At 35.3% G+C, this 15,918-nt stretch overlaps 1 protein-coding gene across 4 annotated transcripts in view; it reads left to right on the top strand.

Annotated features, from left to right (window-relative positions):
* Positions 1-15,364, top strand: part of LOC136855906 (inositol-tetrakisphosphate 1-kinase-like) — a 146,590-nt gene extending 131,226 nt beyond the window's left edge. For 3 of the 4 annotated variants that reach the window (XM_067133365.1, XM_067133376.1, XM_067133359.1), the window contains one exon: positions 14,796-15,022. In XM_067133365.1, the coding sequence (XP_066989466.1) occupies positions 14,796-14,956 (161 nt within the window). In that variant the 3' untranslated portion in view covers positions 14,957-15,022. Of the gene's footprint in view, positions 1-14,795 lie in introns of all 4 variants that reach the window. The other variant, XM_067133386.1, reaches the window with a different exon arrangement.
* The last annotated feature ends 554 nt before the right edge of the window (positions 15,365-15,918 follow it).

Here is a 15,918-nt window from a genome sequence, read left to right as displayed (position 1 = left end):
TCATGCTGGCTTCCAGAACAGGTAATTCAGCAGTTGTACTTTCTGTACTACCAGGGAATGGTAATATGACCCTCTGAAACCTTGGCTAAACAGTTCGTGCAGGCTTTCCTGATGGGAAAATTCCACTTGCAGTACTGCACTTTCAGAATTCTGGGAGGAAATGCATGAACAGTAAACAAAGGATGACCCCAAACAGATGTAACTCCTGTCAGGACTCACTTGCTACTGAGCATCAGCAATGTGATTGCTATCCATGATTCCTAAGAGAATTCAGAGTGTCTTTATATTGAATAATGAAGGTTTGATATGTAAATTCCTCATCCTTTAAACTGGAAGATTGAGAGGCTGCACAGTCTGCCCAGGCAGAGATAGGATTCTTACCAAAAATTCCTTGGTCATGGGAAGAGGATAATAAACCTAAGTCCAAAAAGAAGTTGAATTGGTTGTCTAGATCCCCTGTGGAAATCAGAATGGATAATAAGAGACAGCCTGCTTACTCCCAGACCTCCGACTGGAAACAGTTGACACCAGGTCGGACTATAAAACCTCAAATCAGAATGTAATATGGGCACCAATATCTGCCCCTGAGAATGATACTTGATAACCCCTGGCCAGACAAATGATCAGTGTGCATCCTTTCCAGCAGATGGAAAATACCTTGCTTAATGAAAGACGTCAACTGATTGAGGTTGAGCATGGTCAGAATTTTTGCAGAGTGGCCATGTCCAAATATTGAATCGTGACTCAGTCCTCTGCCAACTACCCTTCATCAAGCCACTGAAGGAGATGGTTTTCACTGCCTAATAAAATACCAACTGAAAGCCAAATAGAAGCAACTGCTTATTGAAAGCCAAAGAAGCAACTTTTCTCCAGTTTAGTGGATAGTATAGCTATGACAACAATTTCAAAGCAGAACCAATAACCTCTCTGGGAGGCATCAGCTTTCTGTCTTTTTATCTTGAAACCCTCAATCAATTGAAAACAGAATTTCAAAATTTGATGTGTCTACTTTTTATTAGACATTTTATGAATGGGAGAAATAAAGCCCTTTGTCTCCACTGGCATCCATGTATCTGATCATCTGCTGAGGGAAAATTAGCACCATTTTCCAACTTTCTGAGGAAAAGCTCTTTGGACATGGCACCCAGCAATTTGCTGACTCAACAAGAAAAACCTATTTTGTCATGTTGACAGCCATGGTTGAATTTTTTGCAAATCTAAAAGACTCCACCTAATTAAAAGCATCCAGTGTCTTCCAGAATAATGTTCAGCATAGTAAAACAACGTGGACCGTAATGAAAGAAATTACAACTTTATGGCAGTGTGTTTTATTTTTTTAAAAAGCTCTGAAGTCATATGGTGGGCTCCAGTCAAAATTTCACTCCCCAATGTAACTTCCCTTTGCATTCTTCCCCTATCTGTTAGGACCCTTTTTCTTAAGTGGCAGTTGCACAACTCCTGAACCCTGACAACATTCATGACACAAGACATAATGCTCTTGAAAAAGAGGAATTGTATGAAACAATAATCTTGAGGTTTTTATCTTCCTTAGCACTAAAAATGCTTTATGTGAATCAGATTTAACATACAGCCTTACTCATGGAACAGAACCCTACAGCAAGAAATAAAGGACAACAGTAGTATCAACACTCACTTTCAAAGTAAAAACTTTCAATTAACAGGGATAAAAAATTAAATTTTGGAAACTGATCTATTACAAGGAAAGGAAAAATGATTTTGACCTTGAACAGACAACCATGGGTTTAAGACAGAAAGAATTGTCTTTTATAGCATAAGTCTCAGTGGCAGTCACAATTTGTTTTACCAACTCATCAGTAAATTCACAATCAAGATTTAGAAATGGCCTCACCCTTACCTCACTAAATAGACAAACAGCAACAGTAATTTTAAAAAATGGTCCCCTTTTTGAAAAATAAAAGTCAGACACAGTAAGATGGCCATGTCTTGGCTGAAAAAGTTTCACTCTCCCACAAGCATTCTCCAAACTTTGGTGATCTTTGTCTTCCTTTGACTTTTAGACAGACATGGTAATTTATAAATTTTGCTGATAACAGTCCCTATTTTACAGTAGCAAAAAAATGAAAGAAAAAAAAAAAAAAGAACTACCTAAATGATTGTTTCTAATCTACAAGATGAACCACCAGATGATGATGATGATGATGAACCTAATGATGGTAACTAATAATAATGACTAAGCAAAAGACTTAATAATTAAAGAATATTCCAGCTTATTCATACATAAAATTTCTCTATCTGACAACTGGGATGGCAGTGTTAAATGTCTATTAATTTAAGACAGCTGATATTCACCAACATTTATTATCAAACCAGAATACATTCTATCAGGAGTTTTAAAATTCCATTTTTCTCAGCCCAAAATTTCCATCTACATTGTAGAAAGGAAATCTGTCCATAATTCCATGTTCCTACCATGTCCATTAACCAGAACTAATTACAAAAATAGAGAGTCTGACTCTCATAATCATTAAAATGCACATTGTGGTCTACATTCTAATCTAAGATTATTAAAATAAATCTGTCCGTGGACCTGGAACTCTGCAGTAGGAAACACACTTCTAACATTCTGATCTGCAAAGTACCATTAGGCCATTGGGAGGATTGTCATAAGGGAAAACTTCTATGGTTTTATTACAAAATGCTTAGTAGGAGTGATTATACCAGCTCCACTGTCCTTTAACTGTAATTTTTTCAGCAACCTGAAACTTCCGAAAGATTCACATTTTGTTGGTCACAAAAAAAAAGACAAAAATGTGATCTGGTGTTATTCTAAAACTTCTAAAAATGTGTCTCAGTTTAAATGTAAAAACCGTCAATATCTAGTATGTCTCTTTGAACTTGGACAAAATTACAGATCTAGCAAGTTAAATTTTATTTACAAACATAGCCTCAAACAAATGGATATAAAATATGCTGTCCATTTCAGTAAAGAGTAATCAATATGAACCCACAATCATAATGAAAAAAATAACTTATGGATAAATTATGTCAAGATTTATCTCATATCTGTTCATAACTCTGTATTATCAAAACATCAACTGTATAGGCTAGCTTTTTAGTCAAATCATGAATCTTATGAAATCAACAAACAACAGGAAAGATTATGTTAATGTACAAATGCTATTTTACTTAGTATCTTTAAAAATCTAAAACAAATTCTCCAATAATAAAATACAATATCTTAAACTGTTTTTCCTAATCACGTTCTTCTATAAATGTAAATGCAAAATGTTTTGTTTATCCTTTCTGCACCAAAATCACTAACAACCACTGGTTCAACAGTACAATAATGTTATTAAAATTATACATTTATGACTGGAACTATCTAAACAGTTACAAAATGATAATTCAATTAAATTTATTATCAAAAATGAATGTTATGTTATTCATAAATCATTAATTCAAAATGAAAATATCAGTACCATTAAAATAGTCAATAAACAGTCTTCCAAAGATAAAAATTGCTCTCAGTTTAGTTTAATGTTTACATTTTCTCAGTAATTTATCATTAGTGAATTGATTTCAAAGATATGGAGAATACTACATCAGACTAACTCTTGGTCAGATGTATAATTTTCTTCAAATGCCAATCAGAGCATAATAAGTTTTGGTTTTGCCTCAAATGTAATCTTTTATGTATGTTGGATTATCACAAGAAGGCCAAGAAAAAAAAACTGATAAACATCACTTAGAATTACTAAATAATTTTCAGAATGGTAGTCCCATATGAAATGACAACCCCTGATTTTTAGGGTGGTAAATTTTGACCTTATGGATGCCTATGACCATCCAGAATATACAAGGTCTTTTTTACCTTCATGAGTCATATTTCTAAAACTTGGGACTAATGGTCTACTAGCCTTTGGCAACAGAACTAGCTTAAATTTGCAGCTTATTGCCTGTAAACTAGAGATTACACACAGGAAAAATGATAGAGTTCCCCATTTCATTTTATATGCCAAAAAAGCACAAAAAAAAAAAAAAAGTTATTTATTTACTATATATTTGTTTAGCATGATCAACCAGTAACATTTTTTGAACAAGTACAGGAAGTAAAGATTTGATCCTCAAAAAAACAGAGAACTGGAACAAGGTAACTTAAAGATAGATTTAGAAACTCCGTGGAATGGATGAAAAGTACTAAAAACAAAGTGATCGGGGATGAAAGGATGCTACAAAGAATCTTTGGTTCCATCTACCATGTGTTATGGGGAATGTGTTTAGATCTATCCCCCCACTATATAGGGACAAATAAATTTAAAAATAAATTTAAACTCTTATTGCAACAATAAAATTTGTTAAATGCAACTTGGTATTATTCTCTAGTCATGGCAAAAAAAAAAATTAATATAAAAAGTGATAATGGTTTGGAGTGCTTCAAGCATATAAAAGGCCACAAAAATAACTAGACTGACTAGCTACATAACGTCACAAATAAATTTTACTACAGCCAATAGTAAATTTGTAGTTGTTAGTAAATGGAAGTTAAAAATAAATTTCAGGTCATGTCAATCAATTAAAGCCATGTAATTCTTTTTAGGAAACCAAATTACCTGTTAACTGAAAAAGGTAAAATAATGAAAAAGTAAATTTGCCAATAACAGGTAAATACACATGTACAGTACAGTATAATAATATGAATGTCATTCCCAATGAATGTCCTATCATTTTATAGCACCTACCTACACAAGTCTTTAAACTTGGGGTTTGTTCCTGGCCTATTGTCATTAAATGCTTGTGCCTGAATGATTATACTATGGAATGAGGATAAACTCTTCTTGATTATAAATTAAACAGTAATTGTCAAAAAATAAAATTGAAAAGTATGTAAAGATCTCTGGAATTGTTTACAAAAAGTTAGCAGTAAGTAAACATCCCATGGTAATTGTTTACAAACCTTAGCAGACTCCAATAAAGGCAGAATGCTTACATTCTTAGGGGAATCTTTCTGTGCAAAGGACTTTTTTTTATTAAACATAATTAAAAAAAAAAACCTTCATCATACCATCATCCTAAGTTAACATTACAGTGGAAGTCATCTTAATATTTGAAAAACTCAGAAATGTTTCATTTGAAGAAAATTTGAGTTTAACTTCCTTCTTAGTTCTTTTATAAGGTGTTCACAAACAAGTGAAGACTCAATTATCAGCTCCACTATCAGACCCAACATACTTGTCATCTGTTTATTGGTCCCACCACATTGGCTTATAACCTAATCCACTCATGGCCTTTCTTTAGAGCTCCAAACCTAAAAACAAATCCAGAATAAGGAAACTGGATAACCTGTGACTTTACCTTGAATAAAAAACGCCATAAGGCACTATTACCAAAGAATGGCTGTTCATGCCTTATAATTGAAGGGAAAGCTCAGTTCAAACTTTTACCAGACCCAACATGATTAGTAATAATGAACATTCTCGTACCACAAGAATAATAGAAAAGTTCTCACCTCTAAGTTGATTAACAGTTTTTGATTTTTTGAAAAAATCATGATGTCACTTTTAAAAATTAATAGTAAAATTAAACCGTTGGTAGAAAAGATTTTCCCAATGACAAAATAAAGATATATATAGTTATTTGTACACTCTGTAAAAGTTTCATTGAATTTGATTCAGTCTTCTTGGAGAAATAAGCATTTATTTTGAAAAAGACGTTTTGAGAAAACAGCAAAAGAAAAATACTGTACTTTTTGCAATTTTCAAAGATCCTGAGCGATTTTTGACATCTAGAGCAAGTTATCCTTGTATCATTATACTGTAACACGTTTTCTGTGGACTGCCTGTAGAGAATGAGATATTTTATTGTTGTTCAACTATTTTTTATAAGTTGTGTTCGCCTTGATTTACATCTGGTTTTTTACAATCTGTTAACAATCTGACTGTGCCATACAACCAAAACAAAATTGTCCATTTAACCAATTAGGAGCTAAACGTTTTATTTACCTGGTAATATTTTTAGATATGTTTATTTATGATAAAACAGTCCAAAAGTGTACAGGTTTTTAATGCTAGGAAAAACCTTTTTTCAGTGTAGTCACTTGAGTTTCATCCTCAATCACTTACCCTCCATGACAGAAGAGCTCCATGGGACTAAAATGTCAATTATCTCTTATAGCTGGTCTCCTGAAGATGGCAGGTGATTGTGTCACATCTAAAAACTGTATGATTTCCCAAATCTTTAATCATTGTAGGACATGATATACCCAGGTTCTTTCCATTGACAAAACCTGCTTATAAGAAGTGATTAATGTGCAACAAGTCACTATTCTGTGCCAAGAAAACAGACCTGATATAGACCAAGAACCATTTGTTTGGTCAACACAGTGGTTTATTATTACCTGGGCTCAAAAAAATAAAAATTTTTCTCCAATTTCATTACTCAAGGATCATGGAAACATCAAAAATGGTTTTTTCAAGATAAGTCCTGATTTGATTTTAGTTAAAATTTTAGTTTTAAACTTTTGGAATTAATAATTAATTTGTGTGAAAACCAACCCGGCATTTGCCATCAATGGTTAGGGCATACCACGTTGATTGCTGTTACAGTAAAGCCTGACAAAATGTTTTAATTTGTCATTCTAACTAAATTTTTAACTAAAAGAAATGTTTCACAGATGTTAAAATTAATAAACCTACAATAATTTAGGCAATACGTGAAATAATTTAAGATTAATGAATTGTCTGTAGCCTTAACCTAGGAACATATCCTTAACCTTTTAAACACTGTAGTGGGGTATTTTTACCCAAAAAAATGCATTTTAAATTTTTTTCTCCTACTAAAAGCCTATGCCTCAAACCCTGGTGTTGATGCATATGCATGTTTATGAATGGTCTAGTGAATGGCAGTTTCATGTGGGATTGATAATGGTGCCTCAGCAACCCCACCTCTCAAGGTTAAGAGCTGCCATAGCTGGAGTGTTTAACCTCCCTTCAAAACTCTGCAGCTGCTTCAGGGCACCCTGTATTGATAACAGACAGCAAAGCACCCATGGTGCAGTGTGCAAAGTGTCCCAAAAAGAGGGCCGAAAATCAAGGCACAGATGCAACAATCTTGGCCATCCTCTGTCCCCACCATTCACTGTATTCCAGTCTGTACTAAGACTTTGAAAACTGTCAATGAAGATAAGACATAATTTGTTTACCTTGTAAAATTGATTAATAGCAGTTAATGTATCTAATGTGAAAGAGTTAATTTTGTTACATTTACCCTTATATTTTAATGGTAAAAGATGGTAAAAAATTTTGTGTCATAATCATGTCATTCTACATAACAGAACATGGTGTGCTTAAATATGATTTATTTAATTGACAAATAACTGACAAAAATCTTAAATAATAATTATAATAAAAGTAGTGTTATTGTTGTAAAATAAAGCACATTTTTAACATTCTCCCAAACTGGCATAATGGACAATAAGGATTGTGCCTTGCTCAGCAAAAAGCTGTATACCTCTTGAGTGTTGACAGACCAATACAAGATACCAACATCAATCATTTTTTGGTAATTTTTTTTGTAAATGATATTCTATATATTTCTTACTTTTTCAAAGGACTTTAAATTACCCCAGAAGCACTTATTTTCTAATTTTTCAAAATAAATGTTTTAATAAAAGAAGAAAGATTGAAGTTTCTTTTCATGTTTTATAAATAAAATATCTTGATTACATTGTTTTGTTGATTTTCCAAATTGGGGTATCAATTAGCCCACCATAATTTTTGTGTCCCTAGAAACCCACTACAGTGTTTAAGTCTTAAGTGCCTATGTATCCTAGGATTACGTATCCATAAGTGGCCTAGGAGTCCAAGGACCCTAATCAGATAACAATATCCGGGCAAAATAAATCTATAGACTAACAGCTATAAGGCCAAATATTAGTACAAATTTTTTCCTTTTATATAAGTCTGTACACTTATGGCAGGATCTAAATAATTCAGGACTAGGCATTACCTTTTTGTTAAGTGATAAATTTTTATGAAACATCCCATCACTGGACTAAATTGTTAGCCTAGACCATGGAACCCAGGACTAGATGAAATAGTAATCTGTGCTGGATGAGGTAGTAACCTAGCTTTAAGGCTTCTTACTAAGGTAATTGTGTTTTATGTAACCCATTAATAATCCAGATTAGGCAGTAGCCTAGATTAGAGTATGTTATAGGTTACATTATTAGTGAGCTACTGTTTTATATAGTAGACCAAATAGCCTAGGATTGGACATAAACAACAACCTGGGTTAGACAAAAAATAGTAGACTAACTATAATGTTACACAATAGTAAGTTTCTGTTTTTATATAGCCTATATATTTAAGAGTGATCTATAATAATCTGGATCACCTATAATAATCTGGACTAGTAATACCCTATGCTAGGGTAGGAAAGAACAAATAAGCCTAGGAGTATATATAAACAGTATCCTAGGCTCAATAAAATAACCTAGTTTTTACGACTTGGTAGCATACCTGTAAAGCTACATACAAGTAGGGTCTTATGTAGCCTATATCCTTAAAGGTGATATAAACCTAAAACAGGCAGTAGCCTAACCAGATTAAGTAGGAACCCCTTTTTAGAGGAATATCCTATTAGCCTAAAACAGCAGTGGCTGAGTATCAGATAAAAAGGTTAGTCTTGGCCACATAAAACAAAAAACCAGATTATAATAGGGTTACTTTCTGTATAGTTTGTATCCTTAAATTTTAAATAAGCCTAGAATAGGTTAAGTGAGAACCCTCTAAGAAATCCTTTATTCTTAGCTTAACGTAGATTATACTAGAATCATTAACCTAAGCCATATAAAACAGTAGCTTGGGTTAGTTAAACAAATCAGTTCATAGTAGTTAGTCTGAATGGCATGACAATTAGAATTAAAATTTCACACAACCATTGCAAAAGGACTAACAGTGTAAAATGCAGCCATATACAGGTATGAAAACTAACCTTAACCTTAGAGGTTTATGTCAACATAGATATTTAATTAAATGTATTACAACTACACACTTGTAATCAAGTTAACCTGGAATATGGAAACTGTACGAGGAACTACAGAAGCGTCCCTCATTAAAAAATTAATTAATACTATCTAGCTTCTAATAACAACTTGTTTTTATCACTACAAGGCTGCCATTGCAAGACCCTCAGCTCAAGTGTTCCATAGCAAACTGCTCACTTCGCTTTTTGCCAGTGGGTACAGCCCATACCATCTGCCATGAGCACAGTCCTTGTAAAAAACAAGGAAAATTTGCTTGGTTGCAAGATATGTGAGAAATTTGTAGTACGCTCCTGGCAGCAAGTTTTAAAGACGAAACAGCTCGTTTTGAGCTGTCTCGATGGTCCTACGGTTCAGTAGGGGTGAGGAAGGGGGAGGTTATATCTTTCTGGAAGAACTCTGGCAGCAGATTTTTAACCCTTCCTCAGAACAAGATCTATGTTTGGGCCAAAACCCAGTAACATCAGTCCCCGGTACCTCCCAGATTAACCCCACGGAGGAAGTAGAGGAGTCTTTACATGGGGGTGACATTCTTACTAAGGAATATGAAGTGGACATTGCCACTGGAATGGCCCTGCTGAACCCAGAAGGATCAAGACACAAATTTCAGCTAGCCATGGGAGAAACATTCCAGAAGGAATTCTATTCCCCATGCAGCTATTGATGCTGAAGAGGATCATTCCCTCAAAAGGGGATACTAGTATCCACCTAACTCTGACTGAAATGACTACATTTTCAAAGGAGGGTATAGTAACTTACTCAAGACTTCTGCCCCTGATTAACAGGCAGTTACAGTTCAGTTGTTGAAACTCAGATTGCTCAAGCTCCCCAAAGATTGTTTCAGCATTTGATCAAGCTCCCTTGCCAAAAAATATAAGGGACATAGCATGATTTATGGCATTTAATCAATTCTGTAAAGAAATTAATGAATAACATCAGTTCAGATGAACTTTATATCAGAACATAATAGCTCCAATACTCACCCAGATGATACTGATAATCCTTGGCAATGCCTCATGTGCATTTTCTCTCCCGATGGCAGGATGTAATTATTGATTCCTTATTGAAGCTGTAATGTAGAATTTAGAAACAGGGTAGCATTCCTAAATACAGAATGGCACCTCATGTACCATCTTCAAAGTGGAAAACCACTAAAAAACAGCCTGTAAGCATTAAAAGTGAGAGAAATCATACAAAGTTGCTCCATTTTGAATAAGACCAAGTTGCTCACCAAGTAGCCCTTCTGTTCCTTCACTTTCAAAATTATTAATTATGTGAAGGTAGATTTTCAGAATTTTGTAGTGACTAAAAACAAGAGACAATGGCAGAATTAAAACCATTTGCCGAGGCCATCCCAGTTTCAGGGAAATTCCACCAAGGAATGGGCAATGCTACAACTCCCTTTTGAAAAGGAAAAAGCTCCTTTAGTACAGCTACGCAGTAGTTTGGGACCCCCATAAGAAGAATCTCAGAGGGGACAGCCTCAGCAGAAATTCATGCTGGGTCCACTCTTCTTAGTATTATAACCTCTACCACCTTGCTGGAGGTTGCCACCAAAAGGCTTCCAGAAGATTCTAGAACAATTTTTGCTGTTGTGGCCAAAAGTTTTATGAGAACCCTAATGAGAAGTACTCTGTGACTTTCTAGAATGGCGGATAAAAGCGCGAATGGAAACATTGGAGGGTTTCAACAAGTCACTTCCCAATGTAATTTCATTATTACATTCTAACCCCTTCTGTAAGAACCTGTTTGAGGTGTCTGTTGTGGCTAAACTTCACGAGCAAGCCCGCCAACAGAATTGTACTGAGTAAAGTTTTCTGGAAAAAGGGGAATTCAGGAAACAAAAAACCCAAAACTTTCTTTGACCCAAACTGTAAAAAAGCTCACTTTGATCAAAAATCCTATAAGCCTTCAGTTACCCCCAAAAATTTTCCTCTCAAAACAGGTAGGTGGTCAGAAGGGACAACTCCTAACAAGGGACAACAACAGCTGCATGGGAAATCCTTTTCACAAGGTCCAAAGACCATCTTATAAGGGGAAAAGGAAAAGCAACACCTGGAATGCCTATCAAGGGCAAAGGCAGAGGAAGAGTCGGATGCCAATAGGAATTATATGGTTGGGGTTGACTTTGACGACACCATAGACAATGGAAGTCTTTCCCTGTGGACACAGCATTATTTTCAAATGGGGAGGGGAGAGAACAGTCTCATCATCTCTCTCCTGTAAAAAGGTTCTTTCAAAAAGAGTGATCCTCAACCAGTCAGGAAGATTAGCATGTTTGCCAAAAGTTTTGGATAATAAAGGGAGCCACAGAGAAACAAAATATACTGTATTTTTATACCTGAATGATGCAAACACATCTCTTCAGTGTCCCCAAAAAGGTTCTGGATGAGGAAAGAGTGACCCTCAGAGTCAATCATCAGGCTGAACAAGCAAATATGTTTTACAAAATTAGTTTCGGATAACTACTATTGCTCAAACAAAAACATTCAATCATTCCAAAACTGGACTTGGACAGTTACTATAGATCTGAAAACCTAAGACACATACTGGCATGTTTTTATAATAAAGTTCCCTTCCGTCCCTTCAGACTTTCAGGTTCTGGATAGTGAAAGATATGTACAGGTAAACATTCCCCATCAATTTTTCTACAAATTAGCAATGGTCCTCAAAGGTTCAAGAACTCAAGCGAGGTAATACAACTAATATGGGCCTGCCAGACTGGTTGATCTGTAATACAAGAAAAGAGTGCTTGATTGAGAACCTAAAAATGATCAAATTCAGACTAGTCAAAAGGTTTTATAATAAATTGGATCTCATTATCAAAAGATTAAAAAAGTTGGGAGGAGATATTTGGCCTTGGATCTTGGAAGGAATCTTTGGAGAAATAGGTCACCCTGAATCCTCCTCTGTACGTGACAATACACACAGATGCCTCACTGACAGGTTGGGAGGACATTGGGAGGATTGTCAGGTGGCAGGGATTGATCAGATACCCTGAGGAATTGTCATATCAGTTTCCTGGTGCTGATGGCTGTCTTTTGTCTCTCAAAAACTCAAAACCTCCAGAAGAGAGAGACAACATGATTGCAATATCCTGCATCAAGAGGTCAGGATCACATTCACCTCCTCCCGATATGATAATGCTAGCCATCCTTTGAAGGTGCAAGCAAGGAAGTGGCACCTGTCTGCAATTCACCTCACAGGTTGTCTCATTGTAATAACAGACTGTCTATCAAGGAAAACGACAGCCTCAACAGAGTGGATTTGGACAACCACTCTTTTCAAACAATAGCCAACATGCTTCCACAGCCGGAAGTAGACCTGTTTGCCACATACGAGAATCACAAACTAATATGTGTGTCTCTGAACCTGGACAGCCAAGCAACAGCAAGAGATGCCTTCCTAAAGACTGGAACAAGGGGAGGACGATATCTTTTTCCTCCATTGTCCCAGATTTTAAAGGTTTTGAGCAAACCTCTAACCTTCAAAGGAACAGCTTACTTAATAGCCCAAAATTGGCCAAACAGGCATTGGTTCTTACTTCAACAACTCAATTCCACTATCCTGCTGTTCTATCCAGACAGTAGGAGGGAAAGTTGTTTACACATCCTCCTTTCTGAGCTGAGACCTTCATGTATGGATTTTTAAAATATCTACAGTGAAAATTACTTGCCCAACATTAGCTAGGTACACTAGTGCAAAAATTAAGACCTCATCTATCCAGCAATACCAGTCCATATGGAAGGTGTGGTTAGATTATATCCATACCTAGAGCCCAGTTGAGATTTCTTTAGGAACACTTTATTTTTCTTATACTGTATACCCTTTTGAAGACAAACTCCTTACAGTTACAACAGTCATGGCATACAAGGCTGCATTAATGGAACCCTTGCTTTATGGATTCAGGATTGACTCCAGTATAGAAGTTATCATTTCCCGTTTACAGTCTTTTGCTCAACAAAGACCTGCCCCCGAAAGGCTTCCAATTACTTGGTCCCTGAACAAGGTGCTTAGACTTCTATCAACCCCTCAATTCAGCAGACCCAATACAACCACAACGCACATGATACAAAAGGCGATCTTCTTGATTGCATTAGCATCAGGAGCTCATATTAGTGAACTGGGCTCTCTTACATGGGGATGATGCATCATGCAAACAGCTGACCATCAATTATTATTGTCCCCTGGCCCATCATTCCTGGCCAAGAATGAGGATCCTTTAAAAAGGAAATCTATTCTTATAAGAAAACTCAATTTAGCAGAAGAGACATTATGCCCATTTCAACCACTTAAGGTTTACCGAGAAGTCACGGCAAACATCACTGAGGTCCTATTTTCCTACACCCTAGCACAAACTATCCACTACAAGAGCTGAGAATGATTCTACTGTCCCTTCAATAAATGTCAAATCCACACTGAATTTACTAGGTCACATGATATTAGGAAAGTAAGACACACACACACCACTTCACAAATTTCTCTTTTGAAGACACACACACACACACACACACACACATCAGACAGTATTTTTAAAAACATTTTTGCCACAAGCTCGAATAAATTTGACTACTGTGTATCAGTAGGTTGCATGATTAGTCCTAACCCCTTGCTAGGAAAACCAGGGGTCTTTTTGGTGGTGAGTATGTTAACTGTCGCTGGGAGAAGGGGTGACAGTACTGCAAACAAACCTGCATGCTTAGGTAAGCCACTGTAGAACTACATCCTAAAACATAAATTCATGTATTGTTTCTTGTTCTTTGGTACCAAAACCTGAAGAGTATTTGGAATAACGAATGGGGATTGAAATTTGTGGCTTGACCTCGGACCAGAAATGTTTTTCCTTTGGTGTTGGGATTAAAAATTGAGAGCTTAAGCCTTTTTCCTCATCTGTCAATTTCTTTGTAAAGCTCCTTGAGGACGAAACAAGCTACTTTGCTATCAAAAAACAGGTTTTGACGCAGGAAAAACCTATTTTTGGTAGTAGCTGTTGAGTCCTCAAAACCCTCCCACTTCCCTGATTGAAAGGGCATGGGGTTTGGGCAAGGGATCATCTTGCATCGACCAACAGAGAGTAATGGCTCCTTGGTCTTTAACGGCCTGGTTGTCAACAAGAGGGTGGACGCACATGTGCAATAGTCACTTTTCTTTCTTGCAGGTTATTTGACGTTGGAAAAACTGGGTTCAGCTTTGCTGAAGATAAGGGAAAGTGCCTTCTTATCTTTGACTCCATCACGTGCTACAGTGTTAACCAAATCATTACTACACAATACCTGGCCAAAAAGACCAGCTAGAAAAGAATTCTTTGATATTAGTTTGGTCACCATGGAGCTCTTGTAGACCATGGAAGGTAACTCCTTGAGGACTGAACAGCGACTATCAAAAATAGGTTTTTCCTACGTCAAAACCTGCTTTTGTTTCTAATCAATACCTGCTCTTTTTTTTCATGTGGGAAATTTTTGAAGAATGTCTGTGTACTTATTTTATAAATTATTGAAGATGGTGGGGGTAGTTTGTATTGTATTTATTGTCTAGGTTTTTCATACTTATCTTTCAGCATTTTATTTCTTTCCCAAAGTAAAACAATTTATCATAGTTTAGGGTTGACGTTTGATATGAGTGAGATTATTTATTAAGAATCCAGGTTTCACATTCGTGACTTTTACTAACTACAGACCAGATGTGTTGCAGATGATTTAGTCTAACATTAAGCAACCCGTTATTACATTTTAAGGAACATTTGAGTCTAATTGATTTGTCCAATGCATTTTAGGTTATGATTCCGTACCCAGTGTGATGGAGCATCTGGTTGACCTGTTGGTCTTTCGAATGAATCGGTGCTCTGTAGTAAAGAATTCTGAGGGTCATAGTCACCCTCTGATTTTTGCTTCTCCTGATCAACCTCAGGAGGATTCAGGTGTTGACACTGGTTAAAGGTGCATTGGTATGTTGCATGGTTTAAGGTTTTTTATATACTTGTGATATACATTCCCATAATGATTGCTTCTTTTAATTTTTGTTTAAGATGAATAAAAGTGTACCTTTTCATAGTTGCTCAACTACCATTAAGACTTGTATCATAATGGTTTCTTTAAGTGATATATGTCCTAGATTTCTTCAGATTCAGCTTTGTGGTTCTTGATCCATTTGATCCATAGTTACCAAGATACTTACTATTATTTGGTAAGTAGTGAAGTTCACAGAATGTTTTTAACATGTTCAGTAGTGTGATTTTTAAGAAACACTTTTAAATGATGGCAAGTATTTTTTTCATTCAGTTTTCAGAAGGATTCCAAAGAAATGTAGTTGCAAATATGAATGTGTATACAAAACATGGCTGTTTTCTTATTAATGTGTTATCAGTATTTTGTTCATGAGGTTGTTAAATTTCTAAAGAAATTATATATATAATTATAATATTTCTAAAATATATAAATATATATATATATAATTTTGGTCAGTTTACTGTTAAGAATCTACTGTAACAGGTCAGACAGTTGCTCTCATTTTTTAGTAGTGTGTCATTGACTTGAACAGTTAATCATAATGCAAAAATGAAGGGAAAAGTAAGATTGGAGTTATTTGTCTTCATAGTATTTAATGAGTGAATGTATATTTTTCAATTTTTTTTTGTATCAGAAGCAAAATATTTATATTGTGATGTCAACAGCATAGAGTGAATGAAGTTTGTGGAACAGCTTTTTTTACTGTTAAGGTATCTGGAATGTTGGTAATTATCTCTGATTGTTTGCAAAGTAAGATCATTTTTATAATTCTAATAAGTATGATTTTTTAGGATCAGGCCAGTTATAGTCAAAACTGGTTAAAGTAAATAGCAGATATACTGTAAAAATCTAGTTAACTAGAATGGATGTGGGAACCTTAGGATTTATATG

Source organism: Macrobrachium rosenbergii, chromosome 3 (assembly GCF_040412425.1).
Source record: "Macrobrachium rosenbergii isolate ZJJX-2024 chromosome 3, ASM4041242v1, whole genome shotgun sequence".
NCBI lineage: Eukaryota > Metazoa > Arthropoda > Malacostraca > Decapoda > Palaemonidae > Macrobrachium > Macrobrachium rosenbergii.
Note: the sequence above shows the minus strand (reverse complement) of the source record. Positions and strands in the feature narration are given on the sequence as shown.